The 16,123-nt window shown below is 35.4% G+C and overlaps 1 protein-coding gene across 3 annotated transcripts; it reads right to left on the bottom strand.

The window, feature by feature from the left end:
• Nucleotides 1-718: 718 nt before the first annotated feature.
• LOC126771677 (uncharacterized) lies at nucleotides 719-5,138 on the bottom strand. Of its 3 annotated transcripts, none has more exons than XM_050491689.1 (3): nucleotides 4,791-5,138; nucleotides 4,125-4,665; nucleotides 719-846 (listed from the first exon to the last, which is right to left on the bottom strand). In XM_050491689.1, the coding sequence occupies exons 1-2, from the start codon at nucleotides 4,966-4,968 to the stop codon at nucleotides 4,151-4,153; spliced, it is 693 nt and encodes a 230-aa protein (XP_050347646.1). In that variant the 5' UTR covers nucleotides 4,969-5,138; the 3' UTR covers nucleotides 719-846; nucleotides 4,125-4,150. The 3 variants fall into 3 exon arrangements, with proteins under 3 accessions (XP_050347646.1, XP_050347647.1, XP_050347645.1); XM_050491690.1 differs by having other exon boundaries at nucleotides 817-828; XM_050491688.1 differs by lacking the exon at nucleotides 719-846 and having other exon boundaries at nucleotides 4,033-4,665.
• Between the last annotated feature and the right edge of the window lie 10,985 nt (nucleotides 5,139-16,123).

The raw sequence follows: 16,123 nt of genomic DNA, 5'->3' as shown, positions 1-16,123 counted from the left end.
ACTCTTCCATGTTGTGATAAACAATCTTGAAATTCGGCGAAATGTTTCTGATGATACACAAACATCTATTGAGAACGAATTTTGTTGAAATCTATTGTCAAAATGGCGAACACGGCGGTGAAGGGGTTGAGTGGATGGGACTGTATGATACAATAAACAATCAGATTTATGTGATAAAATTAATTTGAAAAACCGAAAAATGTCTTTCATTCTCATGTTTTATTATATAATAAACCATATACGTATAAATAATTCTGTAATAAATAGTTTATAGATAGTTTAAGACTTAAGAACGGTGAAATTATTTTTTTGATTGATCGCGTTTATTTGATTGGAATATATAAGTACATCATTATGTAATATGTATGATTCATAAATTTATATTGACTTTATTTTAACTTTTTATTTAGCTGGAATTGAGATTTCATGAGAGATTGTTACTTAGTACTAAGATTATCTTATTTTGTATAACTTTAATAGTTTTATGTTATTTATGTTGTGATATATATATATTTATGGAATACAATAAATATATTTATTATATGTATTTTATAAAGTTAAATATTTGACGAAATACAAGTAAGTGTATCATAAAACAGTAGAAACACGTGAAAAACATTATATTGTATAATATTATTTTCAATGACACATATTCAAAAACATTTGACAAGTTCATGGCCGTGGATGAACGTCAACGGAGTTCGGCGGTTCTATTCCCGGCAATGACAGCGATCCCCACTTCAGCACTCACGAAACGCCACGGGGATAAATGTTGGCAGGGCCGGCAGGGTCGTTGCTCGCATACTTCGCTATAATTAATCTCCGAACCTGCAATTTCGCCTTCACCTTTTAGAAATGACAACACATTGTTACAACATTAGACGATTTCTATTCGATCACTCGAATGTAATTGACAGCTCAGTCAGTACCGTCAGCATCAACTATATGTAATTAATACATACTACACAAAGCTTTATCTTTCTGACAAATTCTTATGAATTGCAATCCCTTTGCCAATCCGTTTTCCAAAACATGTACATAAGTAATGTAGTAATTTAAATGATATTATTTGTGTATATATTATGTGTACTGTATAAGTATATACTATATAATTTAAATTACGTGGTTTTAATATTTTATTTACTTTTTTAGTCTTTCGTGTACGTCTTCAAGTTGGCTGGCAGGAACTAATGCAAAGTGAACCTTTTTGTAATTTCGTTTTGTTATGCAATAAATAAATTCATTCTTTTCATCTCAATATAACTAAAATTTTCGTAAGCAGTTATAAAATTTGACTAAACAGTTGACTAAACATTTACCATCAGGTGGCCCATTTGCTCGTCCAAAAAATCTTGGTATCGAGAAGTAATAATTTTAATTGAGTTATTAAATTAAATAAAAACAATTCATGTTTTACTTTATATTTCTAGTAGTACTTTTGTACTTATCCGTAAAAGCCAATGCAATTATAATATTAATAACTTAAACATTTATTGCTACGTTCATGTGGCGACATAGTCAAGGACGCTTAAAATTAATTACATATTATTTTATAAATATTTATATTAAGCAATGGCAAAATAAAATTAGCAAAAATTTCTAATTGACGTGTAGTGTAAAAGCTTGGCATATGTATGTGCATTGACGTCAGACGTCTGGACTCTTTAGCCAATACTGTTGCCAGGTGAACAATGTAATGAAGCAAATTGTACGTAGCTATTGGAGAAATGCCTCGAACGTCAACCGCCGCAGCCGCCGGGGAGTCTAGCTGGGCGAAACTTGGACCAGCCGCAAGATGAGAAACGTGACGATTGCCGGAACAATTAACAATAAGCCTTAAAACCTTCCAGCAAAGTTCGTTTCGCAATAACGCTACAATCACGTGCAATAAACCGGTAAATAAGGTCTGACGCGGACAGCAATTTGAGGATGTCATGGTAATTCAATATTTGTGACAAAATTCGAGTTCTCGCTGCAGGCATTCAAGGCAATTTGTCTGAAAGCATTGTTCCTCTCATGTTCCAACATTGACATCACGCCCAACTCCGAGATACAAACCCATTAAACATTTACATTTCATTAAAGTGTCTAAGAAGATGAATTCGGTTCTTAAATGAGTACCCGATGTACGTGACGTACTAGAAATATATTTATTTTAAAAACAACACATGGAATATAAAGTTAAACGAAAACTTCTTATATATTAGTAGCCAGAAAATATAAAGGGCTTTTATATGAAACCCTCGAGAAGGAAGGGTTGCGAGGGTTCTTTCAATTTGAAGGGCTTGCAAAGTTTCATTGGATAAACGCTATCAGGCGGCAATTGTAACTGATAGTTATCCAACATTATTGCCAAGTTTCACGAGCCGATTCGAAACACAAATTAACGCTCTGAGTAAACTCCCAACTTACAACTATGCCGTCAAGTTTACCCTCTCCTAACCTTCAGTACCCACTCAAAACGTTAATTTAAATTTTGTCTTTATCGCCGTAAGGTTTGAAATCCCTTAAATCTTAGTTAAGAGATTCCTTAAAATTCGCTTTAATCTATTCAGCTCCGTATAGTCTTCGATTTAGAGTGTAATTTCCCATGCCAATTTTTTCTTACACAATCAGCTAGGTGGATGTTTAGTCAAGTCTAGTGAATAGTCCTTATCAAATGATTACTTAACAAGCATCAGAACAGTCCCGACTATTTGAATTGTCTTAATGATAAAGTTAAACTATTTATTTAGAGATAAGTTGTACGTTACTGTTCATAAATAATACATAAATATGAACAGCGCTCGAGACCAAAGCTTTTAATTATTTTAACACTTCACCGAAACGCATGGAGTTAATTACAGTGAACATCTTGTATATCCTTAACGCTTGCATTACCACGTGCTCTCCGGCGAAGTAACATGCCGTTACGACGCACGCTACGGTGAAAGTAGTTGTGAAGCACGTGTCGTATTCTCTAAGCGGATTGAGCAGCGCGGACGACAAGCGTCTAATTATTCTTCCTAAAAAGCGTTATGACACAATACTATTGGATGCAACAAATAAATGAAACCCTTAATCTTCATTAACCGTTCCACAAGTTTACACAGCAAAGCCACTGTTGTAACATTAAATTTGAATCCGTGCCAACGCGGCATATTACAGAAGTTTGTCCTTAACGAGTCACCCGGATGCATTAAAGCCACAACTTTGATATAGTTTTACTAACTCCACTTGATTAAAAGTATATAAGGATAGCAAATATCTTGATCTTCGATTCCCGTCGAATCGCACTAGGCAGGTCATTAATTGAACTCATCCGTATTTAAGTATCTATATTTAAATACCTGTGTCATTGTTGACGTCACGAAAAATCTAAGCAGCGAGAAGTAAGCGTTGCGTAGAATGGATCATCTGTTTTTTAATTTATTAAATCTATTGACATGTTGGCTCGACGTGGCTGGCCATATTTACAAAGCATTTTTGCCCCCCGGGGATACTTTGAAATTCACGCAAATCAAAGGTGTATATTTTATTCAATCCCCATTGGTGAAATCCCACTATGTATTCTCACAAACATTGAAAGACAATTTTATATACATACATATTATTTATTTACAAAATAAGTAACTTCTTAGTTTATACTTTCGCATTTCTTATACGTTGTCAATAAAAAAACGAATAAAGAGATCCTTTGTTATATTATATTAAAGTGACCTGACGAGGTCCTGCGGTATTACTGGGTCGGGTGAAATATTTACCTGATGACTATAAATAGAAGAAAAATTGACATAAAAAAATTGGTAAATATAACCATAAAAACGTACCAGAACACTTAATTCCGTCATAATGTAAAAAAATAAATATATAAAAATCTCGCAGCACATGAAGAACTTAATTTAAAGCGCTATAAAAATAATAAGCATCGCTTGTGGATTCAATTTATTTTATATTTCCTGTTATTTTTAACTTTTATATTATATTTTTACACTAGTGCACAAACAATATGTGTCACTTATGATAATATGGAAATTATTTCAATGACCATTCAGGTGTACATTATTAAACTTTAATATTTTAAAAAGCGTTACCACATAAAACAATTACTAAAAAAATATTAATTATAATATTACAAATAATACCTTAAGGATGTAAAATGAAGTAAACCCTAGTCAACATCTTTTTTAATTTCAACCATTTCGTAGCTGGACGACGGCAAGCCGTAGTGTAGGTAGGGCTCGTGGTATGGGACCCTTGCTCTCCTCCTTATCTCCTGTAGTAGTTTGATGACACCCATTTGAAAGTCTAATGTTTCATCTTCGTCCAGTTTTTGTAAGCTCGGTAAAAGACTTCTAAAGAATGAGATGTGAGGATCTTCAGCGTGGGCTGACTTTACGTTCATGTAATGGACGAAGGCGGCGTCTCGTTCCTCTTGCTCGTGTGTTTTTAGTCTCTTGGCTGGTCTGTTGCTGCTGCTGGCGACGCTTTCCGAAGCATCATCGCTATACTCTTCTATTACTTCCTTGCACTGCTCTGTGTCTGTGATGTCACCTTTATTATAGTTCTTCAGAAGAAACTTCATTTGTTCGTGATGAACGTAAGGCTTAAACTTCCGTTTATCTTCGGAGACTGTCTTTTTCCAGGCGTCTCGCATGTTCGTCCATTTCTTCATAACTGTTTTCACTGAAAAAAATATTTATTATTAGTAGTCAAGATTGACATTTATACAAACCAGCTAAACGCAGCCCGACCCAGTCGTAAATAATAAAAAAAAAAATTGGTAGGGTAGGGTGTGTAAGTTTTCTCACCATAAGCATTTCTTTCCTTACGAGGCATATCATTAAAGTCTGGATTCAAAGTCCTACAAATATCTTTCCACGCGTTTGATCTCAAAACAAAGTCCTTGTGACTCTCCAGACTCTTGTCCCACAGGCCCGGCCGGCCGTGCACCAAGCTGATGAGTCGCTCAGGGTCGATTTTGTCCATGTCGAAGGAACACACACTGTTACTACGTAGACTACTACGCTTAAATATGGACCGGCTATAACTTCGCAATGTTTGCGGCGGCGAGTCTCTCCTACGTTGTGTTTGCCAGTACGCAACGTGTCAACGGGAAGTTATCGTGCGCGGAGATACGGCACGGGTGGTATCGGCCGTGCTCGGCGACGGACTAACGGCTGACGCGTCGGCAGTGTAGTGTAGAATGTACGCCGCACGCGATCAGACGGCCGGGTGGCGGCACGGTCGGTTGCCGCGCCGCGGCGCTGGGGACGTGACGCGGTCGTTGACCTCGTTTTGCGAATCGATATTACTTACTACTATTATTATATTTATATAACTTACGATTTTTGTTTCAGATTAACTGTTAATGCCGATAGTGATTAGATAATATGTTAACGTTTTATTTACATACTAACACAATAAAAGTCGTTATAAAGTAAATCAGATAATTATCACGGCAAGCGTGTCATCTCACGATGCACTGATTTACAAGGTTACAATACTAACATTTATTATAATATTTTTAATAAAAATACTACTAACATTTTTAAGCAACCACTGCATCACTAACAACGGCCATACGGCGGTTGATAGGTGAACAAATGCCTTGTCTTGTTCTTCCGAATGTCAAGTCAATAATGATAGATGAAGTAAATTTGTCAGTGTTTAACTAAGCAGCTGCTAAGTATCGTTTATAAGTAAGGCCGTAAAACTTAAAACCTACCACAATGCAATATGATAAGAATTTTCAACAATTAGGTACTAAATTTCAGTATCAACCCTCTATAAACCACGTTGGAAGATTACCCCGACACTAAAATCCAAACGGAATGCGTTTTATCATCTCCAAAGAGTCCTGCTTAAGCCGTAACGAAATCGTAAGAAAACAAACTATAGGTCAATAAGGAAAACCCTGTCTGTGAAGCAGATAAAAGGTTGTTTGAGGAAAACAGCGGCCCTTTGTGTGTAATCCGGGATTAGGAGCGATATTCTAATACTCAGTTATTGCGGGCTCGCGAAGGTGATTCTAGACTACTGAGTGAACTTATGAATTTCCGGTTGTATGTGACTTATTGCTCAGAACTGATATGTCTACATTAAATAGGAGATGTGTCTCGCACCCGACTCCTATCAGAGTATATCTAATTTTTTTTTTAAAACCTACTTCAAGCATGTATAGCAATGACTGTTTCTAAGGAATTATTTATATCGCTATACCACTCCAGTGAGGCGTAAACACACATCGCCCTCTCGGCTATTGTGGCTTCAAACACCTTGACTTAAACTACTTAAAATATTTCAAATATTCATGCAATTATATTTTTATTAACATGATGCACGCACCTTTGGGATTTTCACAACTAGCAGTCAACGATTTGACTTTCATGTTTTTATTTTATATTTGTACTTTTTCTTGACATAATTTCTATCCCTTAGTCTTAAATCACTTTCAAAATTACAAAACATGTAACGGTCACACGAATATGTTAATTGTATTTAATTTATTTTTTTTATTTTTGATTCTTATAACATATCTTGTTTATTTATTTATTCTTATAACTATGTTTACGACGCACGACGACAGTATCCACAAATATCATCCACATTACTTACATACATTTTTGTGACAAAAAGGTAACGTTAATACATCTATTGCGATATTAAGGAAATCCGGAGCTGTTTTAGAAAATCGCTCGAACGGAATAATAATCTGAATAATCCCTCATTTTTCTAAAGCATTCCACATTTTGATTAAAGAATGCCTTTATGTTGGTCGGGCTACGGACGTGTGTACTGTGTAGGTGCTGGCTTTAGCTATTGGTACGGTTCATTGAGAGATCTTGATTTTATTCAATAAAGTCTTATTACAATTATACTCACTACTTATATGGGTTTTTATACATTATTTTAACATATTTTCTAGCTTTAATGTAACTAAACGAACCACGATGTTCTAGTGATTAGACCATGAGGATCTTAAACAAAGATCGCGTCTTCAGTCGAGTCAAGTACCCATCACTTTCGATTTACTTTATTTATAATTCATATCGTGTTCTCGGCGGTTTGGAAAAGGAGGTGAGAAAACCGGCACGTGCTAATTGAATCTCAGACACAAGTGTATCCGCCAATATGGTGAAATAAACTCCAAGTCTTATCCTTACTAGAAGAACGTTGCCTAACGTAGGAATATTTACGGGCTGTGTCAAAAGTTTATTTAATCATATTGTACGCTACAACACGCCCCTCAGAAGTCACAACGGACGATAAAAGGACCATGAAGCAGGTAGTATTTGGACTCTCATTATTAACTACCTGCGTAACAATATATTTGTCGTATGTATAATTACTAGTATCTGTTTGAAGCGTGTAAAATATAAAAGCTAATGTCGGAGAGACCTGAACACTGAACAGATGGCACCCCTTGACTGCATCCGCAACAAATTTATTTATCCTGTAATTAAAACACTTTTGTTTGTCATTACCGCGGTCCCACTCTTCCTCTATAACAAAAATTGCTATCGGTACAGTGTTTTTATCGTGATGACGTCACAAATATACACAATTACTTTCGCATTGAAAATATAATCTTAAAAAGCGGTGTTTATGAACCAGGTAGATCTAAATCAACTATGAAGCCTTTATCAACTCACAGAATTGTAATATTTGAAGACTGTTACTGTTAATCTTTTAACCTTCTATTTAAAATACAAAGGTATTAGACCTTATTAACAAACAAATAGGATCCATTTTCCTTTATCTCCGAGTTTTTGTACTTATTTTACTTGTATTTACGTGTGCTTATGATGACTAATCGTCCTCCTTGAACTTGTAGTGACTTATACGGCTTATCTGTACTAATATAAAATAATGTAGATTTTGTTTGTTAGAACGCGTTAATCTATAATCGTATTTTAAATCAAATTTAGATAAACCGTTTAATGTGATTGTTAAAATAATAATATACCAAGCCGATTTCGGCCACGGCGGTCAATCAAGAAAGATTAGCCAACTACGCAGAACATATTATTGTAAATCACAAGTGTGTGCGCAAACTAAGGTGGAGTCTTTATTCCCTAACTCTCATAATCTGATGGGACGGTAATCCGCAAAAGGAATCTAAATACGAAATTATATGTATTAACATATATAAGAGTATGTGTGTTGGAATGTGACATATTTTTATTAAGATTCTAAGTAGGATTTAATAAATATTAATCATAAATTGAATGCACACTACGTCCGATTATTGTTCCTGCCAAAAAAAACTTTATTGAGGTTGCCTGGAAGAGATCACTGTGAGGCCGCTTTGCATACTTTATGTACTACTTGTTCTTTTATATAATGTTTGTAAATTGTGTGCAATAAAGTCTTAATAAATAAGATAAAATAACTTGAATACTAACGGCAACTTTAACATGCGTAACATATTTAGTTTCTTAGAATATTAGTAGTTACTCTATTCGAATAATTAAATGACAAGAGTGAATTAAAAAAATATAATTAAATACATGCTACCTAAAAATCAACAACTAACGTTATATCAACGCTCTAATGTATTAATAGGTTACACACGTTAAACATACAAATTGGCCAGTTTTATTATATTTTTTTTTATTACGAATCATTGTTTTGAATCGCAATATTACGTTAAAGTTAATTAATATTCTAATCAATATTAGATCAAAGAAGATCGTAAAATAATCCTTAATATAATACGAACAAAGGTTACGATAAGAGTTTATGAGTTACCGTTATGAGAATAACGAAACATCAAACGCTAGAAATTGTAAATATAATTTGTTTTTTCTTTTACAAATAAGACTTTGAAGACAAAAAAGTGACTTCCGCACATTTTTCGTAAACAAGGAAAGCATGGCGTCGATGACGTGACGCTCACGCACCGATAAACAGCAATTTGCAAAATATGCGAAAACAGGCTTCGAATAAACGTAATGAAATCAGTCCATTATGCAATGAATGAATAAAAAAGCATATCAATGTCTTCATCGCGTCTCTGTTTCCATATAATATATATATATATATATATATATACTTTGGTGTCTTTGCTGGGCAAATCACCGCCTTCTTTTAAATAAATGTTTTAGAGCTAATTTCACCACGCTTCGTCATTAGTATTTGGTGGATATGTGTCAGAATTTCATGTAACACATGACGAATATGCACAAATTAAACATACACATTAAAATGTTTTTAAAGAACATAACTTACAAAAAATAATAACATTATATTTAGATATTGCCATTTGAAAACAGAAGTTTACGTCAATACCGTGTAATTGCCAATTTCTTAGAAGTGGTATCTGCAAATATTATTATGAACAAATGTACTGTATGGAAGACTTGGCGGAGAGCGTCACGCCGACGCTGGCGCTACGCCAAGCCTGGGCTCTGCACTCCGTCAGACCAACATGATCCGTCGCCGCTTTCGACACACGACAACACTACTCGTGAAGAACACGAACTAAACTACATACATATACTTTTTGTGATGGTATTTCTTGGCTAGCTTCTAAGCCTGCTGACGAGGTTCAGGGTACAAAATCAAAATCCTTTATTCAACATTGAAGCATTACACTTACTTATTGATGGTCTAACTAAAAACTACCACGGGTTCGGAAAAAAACACACTCCTGCATAGCGCCGAAAAGCACATAAACCCAGTGGGTCCAGTGACTGAACTCTCCACGGTCATGTCCGATTGGCAGTACCATCGGATCATCAGAGAGCGAGAGAATAGCGAATGCACTTGTGCACTGTAATATGTCCAGCGTACTTCCTTGAGATTGGCTGCCGTCACCGAAATCGGTCAGGAGAATATCATCAATTTTGTACAACTTTTGTGGATGTACATACTATAACTACAAATATATTGCTATGCATTCGAAAGGTATTTCCTCTTTATTAAAATTGATTAAAAAGGGGAACCACCCTTTGTTGCGTAAGCAGCGCTTCGCTTTTTATATTTTGCGAGATTAAAATGTAAATTGCAAATTAATATTTTATCAGCACTTTTTATAAAAGCCAAACTTTTTGAAATAAATATACAAAACGCCAGTCTTTTTTTACGTAAAATTGGAAAAATTTCAATGACCCGTTACTCATCCATAACTTTTCCCATTTCCTTTCCATCTGAGATGAGTATCTTCGAGGAGTAAATACAACAAACCAAGGAAAAGATCGAACCTGCAACCTTCACTTTCAGTAATGTTTTTTCTTTCAAGCTATTCAATTTTTAACAAAATAATATTTTTATCGTATTCAAAATAGACGGATGTTAAATATATTTTCTTATTTTTTTAGAACAATCAAAATACTTGAAAATGATAAGTTTGAGCGACACATCTCCCACCGTCATTAGTTTGTATTATGCAATCGTAATGTTGATTTGGAATAATCGGTACAGCGACTGCCGAGCGTTTCGCGTTGCCTCGTGTTTGATACTATGAGATTAATCAAAACGTTTCCTCATACGAAAATATCCCGACTTTCCTGTTTAGCTGCTCAGTGTCGTCGGCGTTGCAAGGGCTGCCTGAAGTTCGTGTTGACGCACGTCGCACGGTGTACCAACTAGCAGAACTTTTATTCAATTTGTCGTCCATGTTATTAACATAGAAGCCAAGCCAATTTCTCTCTGTCAGACATTGTTTTATTTTTCACAAACTTTTCTACATTGTTCGCATCTATGGCTGATACGCCACCATTGTGTGACATAATATTAAACCGACTTTGTTGTGGCGCTCAGAGACGGACGTACAAAGGTTAGTATTTAGTATATAATCTCTGCAACGTTCAAAACTATTATAATAATTGTGTTTCGAAATATATGATTTTGTATGTCTAATTTATTGTAAAACCGAGAACAACAATTATTGCTACGCGAGTTCACTTCCCTTTTTGTAATATGGTTTAGGAATTATAGATATATAAATCTCGACTCTCTGTGCTACTAAAAATTAAAATGAACTGTTTAATAGACCTGCCAGATGCTATTGCCATTAGAGGTACACATACTTGCAAAGAATTAAATCGATACTACAATAAAATAAAAGTCAAACCTAGGCAAGCACCACAGAATTTTCATGTTTTACAAATTAAGCATCTTGTGCTTGACGATGAAGGAAAACATCGTGAGGAAACCTGCACTGAAATTCTACCACATGTATATTCCACCAACCCGTATTGAAGCAGCCTGGTGGAATAAGCTTCAAACCATCTCTTCAAAAAAGGAGAGCAGCACATTCACAGGCTGTTACTACAATAAAAGTAGGTCAAAATCTTCTTCTTATATATTTCTACATAATGACTGTAAATACTATACAAAGAAAGAAATTCAATTCTTAAGTAGCAATTAGGTAACTAACCAACCAGTGGCTCATTAGTCAAAAAAACGGATAAAGCAAAAACAAATTATTAAGTACATTTCTTACACATTAAAGCAATTTATATTCTTATCGTTCTATGTATCAATTATTTAAAAGGAACACAGAACTAGTGGAATTATATAGCAATTACTTCAATACAAAGATTTATATCAACAGAGTGAAATAAACGCTATGATGTCATTCTATAATTTTCCGAGCACGCCGGCCGTTGGAAAGGGTGATAAATTTATACGTTAGTGCAACGATGACTTCATAACTTGTTGCTGTTTGCGAACATTAATAATATCATTTAGAACATAATTTAATAAACCAAAAGGTTTTAATATAAACTAGTATGAATCTTGCAATTTGTTTGAGCCTAGGACCACTTTTTGTGTAAGCAGGCCTGGGTGATTAGGTATCACTCACTCAACTTGTGTGAGTACACAATACTTAGTATTTTTGTGTTCCGGTTTGTAGAAAAAGTGAGCCAGTGTCATAAATACAAGGGACATAAAATGTTAGTGACGCAATGGCGATGTAAGGTATGGTTAATAATTCTTACAGCGCCAATGTCTATCGGCGGCGTTGACCACTTCAGGTTTGATTTTTTTGTGTTGTAATTAACACTAATTAAATATATTTTAATTACAACAACAAGATTTCTAAGCATTCGGCACCGAACTAGTGTTTCGTGTACTAAATTAGTAATTGAATACAATTTGAAACAGAGGGTAGTTACGTGAATGGTATTTGAATATCAAATGGCCCTAATGGATACACAATCTAATCTACGCTTTAATCGAAATTCCGCAAGTTATTCGAGCAGTCAGCCCGCAGAGGAACTCCCTTGTTCGAAACAAGAGTTTTCCCAGTAAGCGTTGTGTTAACAAGAGTAGGTAATCCAGTTCCAGAGGTCACGGGTCGTAGTCTAAAAATTCTGAATATAAAATAAGGTAATTACTAGAATAAAATAACAAGCGTGTCAAATGTATGAAATATTAGATGTTGAGCTTATTAGTGAGTTGATTACCAGCATTATTTTGCGTTAAGCTTAAAACCGATAATAGCTGAAAGGTCCCAGCGGCTCTGCACGTGAAGCTTAACTGTAGATTATGTGTTCAAACCCGGGCAAGCCTCACTGAATTTGCATGTCCTTGATTTATGTTTATTATTCATCTCGTAAACGACCCAATGCTTGACCTTCTCCTAGGTCTACTCACATGTGGGTTGCTGAAAATACATGTGTCAGATTTTCACCCAACACAGGCAGGTTTCTTCGTAATGTTTCCCTTCATCGCCGAATGCAACAATGTATTTGAAATTGAATGTTAATTAGTAATAATTAATACTCAGTGTGCCCGGATTTGATCCACTAATTCGTCTAAGAATCACGCATCCCATCATCTGAGTTATGAAGGAAACGTATAAAAGAACAAATGAAGCATCTACTGTAATTTTTAGACATTGAAATCTTTTATTACCATTATAACTTTGTAAATTTAATTGTCATCACACATACATAATAACCTGGTATCACTATATTATCATGACATTTACTAAGCTAACAATTAATCACTTTGAAAACACACAAGATGACAGGCGTCATTTCGGCGTTGCTTGTTCGGTAACCAAAACAGATAAGATTGCGTTAGAATTTCGCACTCCCTAGTGCGTCCCATATTGCGAGAAATTCTAACGCAAACTTCGCACGGACTTTCGTGAAAAGGGCCGATGTAAAAGTAAATTACAAAACTCAATCTGAAACACTCACTTAGGAAATTCCATGATTCATTAAAAGTTGTATAAATTATGAGGGTGACACAGGAGGACGTAAATAATTGATCCGTTAAACAAAATAAAATGTAGTCGTTTGTACTCCCGTCTGCCGAAGATATGATAGTATAATGTTTTGTTTGAATCGGGTCGGTTTATTTCTCATTTACGACCGCCATCGAATTGTATTGGCAACCGACCAATATAGCGGGACGCTTAAATTAAATTCTGAACAAGAATAATGGATACAGCAGGCCTGTCGCGCGGTGTGCACGGTCTGTGCGGTGTGTGCTGTGCGCGGTGAGTGCGATACGAAAGCATTTATAGACGGATTACTTTATTTTTCTTCTTAAGAGCACTGTAGCGTAGGTTACGGGGACGGCAGAGACAGTGTTACCATTAAGCAATGTCAGCTCACTTCTATTTAGATTGCTTTTAGACATTCAATTGCTTGTACGTAATGGTGTATTTGTTTGAGTGTTTTGTGGAACAAGAATAAATCTGTTGCTTAAATAATTATTTAATGATTGAATACAGCTTCTGGAAGTAATACGTTTTATCTGATTGCCAATTTAAAACATGAGTGAGCCATTTTAATTACAGAGACAAGGGGTGTTACATATTAGACCTCCGGGTTACTGCCGTACACAGGTAATTGGGATTACAGCCTTCATATAAATGTATGAGACAATTATTACAAAGAAATACCTAAAACGAAGTCATTTTTTATAATCAAACGAAAATCGTCTTAATTATTATCTCTTTGCACGAGTATTAGTAATTAAATGAAACATATCGGAATTCGCGTAACAAGTGGAGATCCCAATCAATTCGGAATTACGTCCAGATTGCGAAGAATAAAACAATGCCATCGCACATGAGCGCCGCCGCGCTGACAAACGGCCTGTATCGATAGTCGATACTACCGCCAGGCCACGCTACAACACTAACTTCTTGGCCACGCGTCTTTTGGAATGCAAGATTTATATACATACATGCTATATTTGTTTGTGCATTACACAATGAATAAATGAAATCAAAATATACATTATTTTAGTTACTTACAATTCGTTATTCTTACAAACCATAAACTTCTATCGGCAACAACGAGTGACTCACAAAACACGACGACTTATGAAATACGATTTCTATATAAATAAATAATATTCATGTATATGATACATACAATAGTTGTAACTCGTAAATTACAGAACTACAACTAATATCTATAGCGACAAAATAAACGCACGCGTTCAACGCTGACGTGTCCAATACATTTAATCAGTAGGCTGGGTTACGCAATTGAATGTGGTATACTGCCTCCGATGACACCGAATTCATTTGACCGTGCTTGTTAGGGGGCCCAGTGCCCAACACCCGACAGGCGCCGGTGGAGGTCGACTCCGTGAACGATTTAATTACATTCCAAATATTTGGACGCGAGGGCTCTCCATATGATTTATTTGTTTGTTGTACTCAAAACAGTCAACTGGTGATCATTTATAAATTCAATTATTTACAATAACAATCAAGATATATTAATCAGCGATGTATATACTACTACGTGTAACGAATTATTTATAAAATAATATAAATATATTATATGTATTTAATATGTAAAATGCTCGTTGTTAAAAATAAAAAACAAAATCTTGATGATTGAAGATCTTGTTATTTTTTTCATCTCAACAGTTACTGAATGTCAAATGGCTTTGGCCCAGTGGAGAGAGTACGTACGTCATAGCGGAACATTGCGGATTACAATCCGAACAAACATCATTGAGTTTCGCCAAGCTCTAAGCATTCTCCCTAAGAAAAGAGGCGGTTTTTTACTTTTAAGATCATTACTTTCTTTACTTTTGTAATCGACTAGTGGAAATGTTCTACGTCTTGTTCATCTGCAATACCTTTGTTCCCGATTCTAGATTTAATTGCTTTAATTAAGAACACAAATTAAACTGTTTTACATAATGAATCAAGTCTCGAACACACTTAACTCTTTATTAACTTCCTAATAAAAAAAGTAATATCTTAATGTTGATTTATTACGTAATTACCTATAAAACTACACATATTAAACGTCGAGTACCCCCGAAAGTAAAAGTAGTAAATTGGAGTAAAATGTACGAAGCACCCTTCTCCTCACCCACCCTCGCGGATCGTCGGAACGTTTATGAATATTTGATTAAACGGTTTAAGGCACATCGGTTAATGGAAGACAGCGACACGCAAACCTTGTTTTATTCCAATGATCTAATAAAGTAATATTTGAGTGCCTAAGTACACTTTTATGGATCTAATTTAAGAATACAACATAAAAACAATAAAAAAATACTAACATTAGGTCCTTACATATGAAATTAAAAATAAATTAAATGCTGAATTCTCTTCAAAGGTGCCAAATTGATTATCGGTATATCACGGTGTTAAAGTGCTTGTACGAGAACGCCACCATGTCGATCCGACTCCAGGATCAAAACTCAAAACCTATCCAACTGCAGAGAGGTGTAAGACAGGGAGACGTGATATCTCCGAAACTGTTTACCGCTGCATTGGAAGATGTTTTCAAGCTTTTGGACTGGAACGGACTTGGCATCAATATCAACGGCGAGTACATCACTCATCTTTGATTTGCCGATGACATTGTAATTATGGCTGAGACCTTGGAATATCTCGGCACTATGCTCGATGACCTCAGCAGAGTTTCCCAACAAGTGGGTCTAAAAATGAACATGGACAAGACGAAAATCAAGTCGAACATCCATGTTGCACCCAAGTCAAGTCAAGGTTGGAAATTCTGCACTCGAAGTTGTAGACAACTATGTCTACCTAGGTCAGACCATCCAACTAGGTAGGTCCAACTTTGAGAAAGAGGTAAATCGTCGAATTCAACTCGGCTGGGCAGCGTTCGGGAAGCTACACGATATCTTCTCATCCCAAATACCGCAGCGTCTCAAGTCGAAAGTCTTCGACCAGTGTGTG

Source organism: Nymphalis io, chromosome 11 (genome assembly GCF_905147045.1).
Source record: "Nymphalis io chromosome 11, ilAglIoxx1.1, whole genome shotgun sequence".
NCBI classification, from domain to species: domain Eukaryota; kingdom Metazoa; phylum Arthropoda; class Insecta; order Lepidoptera; family Nymphalidae; genus Nymphalis; species Nymphalis io.
Note: the sequence above shows the minus strand (reverse complement) of the source record. Positions and strands in the feature narration are given on the sequence as shown.

Coding starts and splice junctions, on each gene's coding strand:
- LOC126771677 (XM_050491689.1), bottom strand. CDS start 4,968: ATGGACAAAATCGACCCTGAGCGACTCATCAGCTTGGTGCACGGCCGG. Junction 4,666..4,790: donor TAAGGAAAGAAATGCTTATG/GTGAGAAAACTT, acceptor TATTTTTTTCAG/TGAAAACAGTTATGAAGAAA.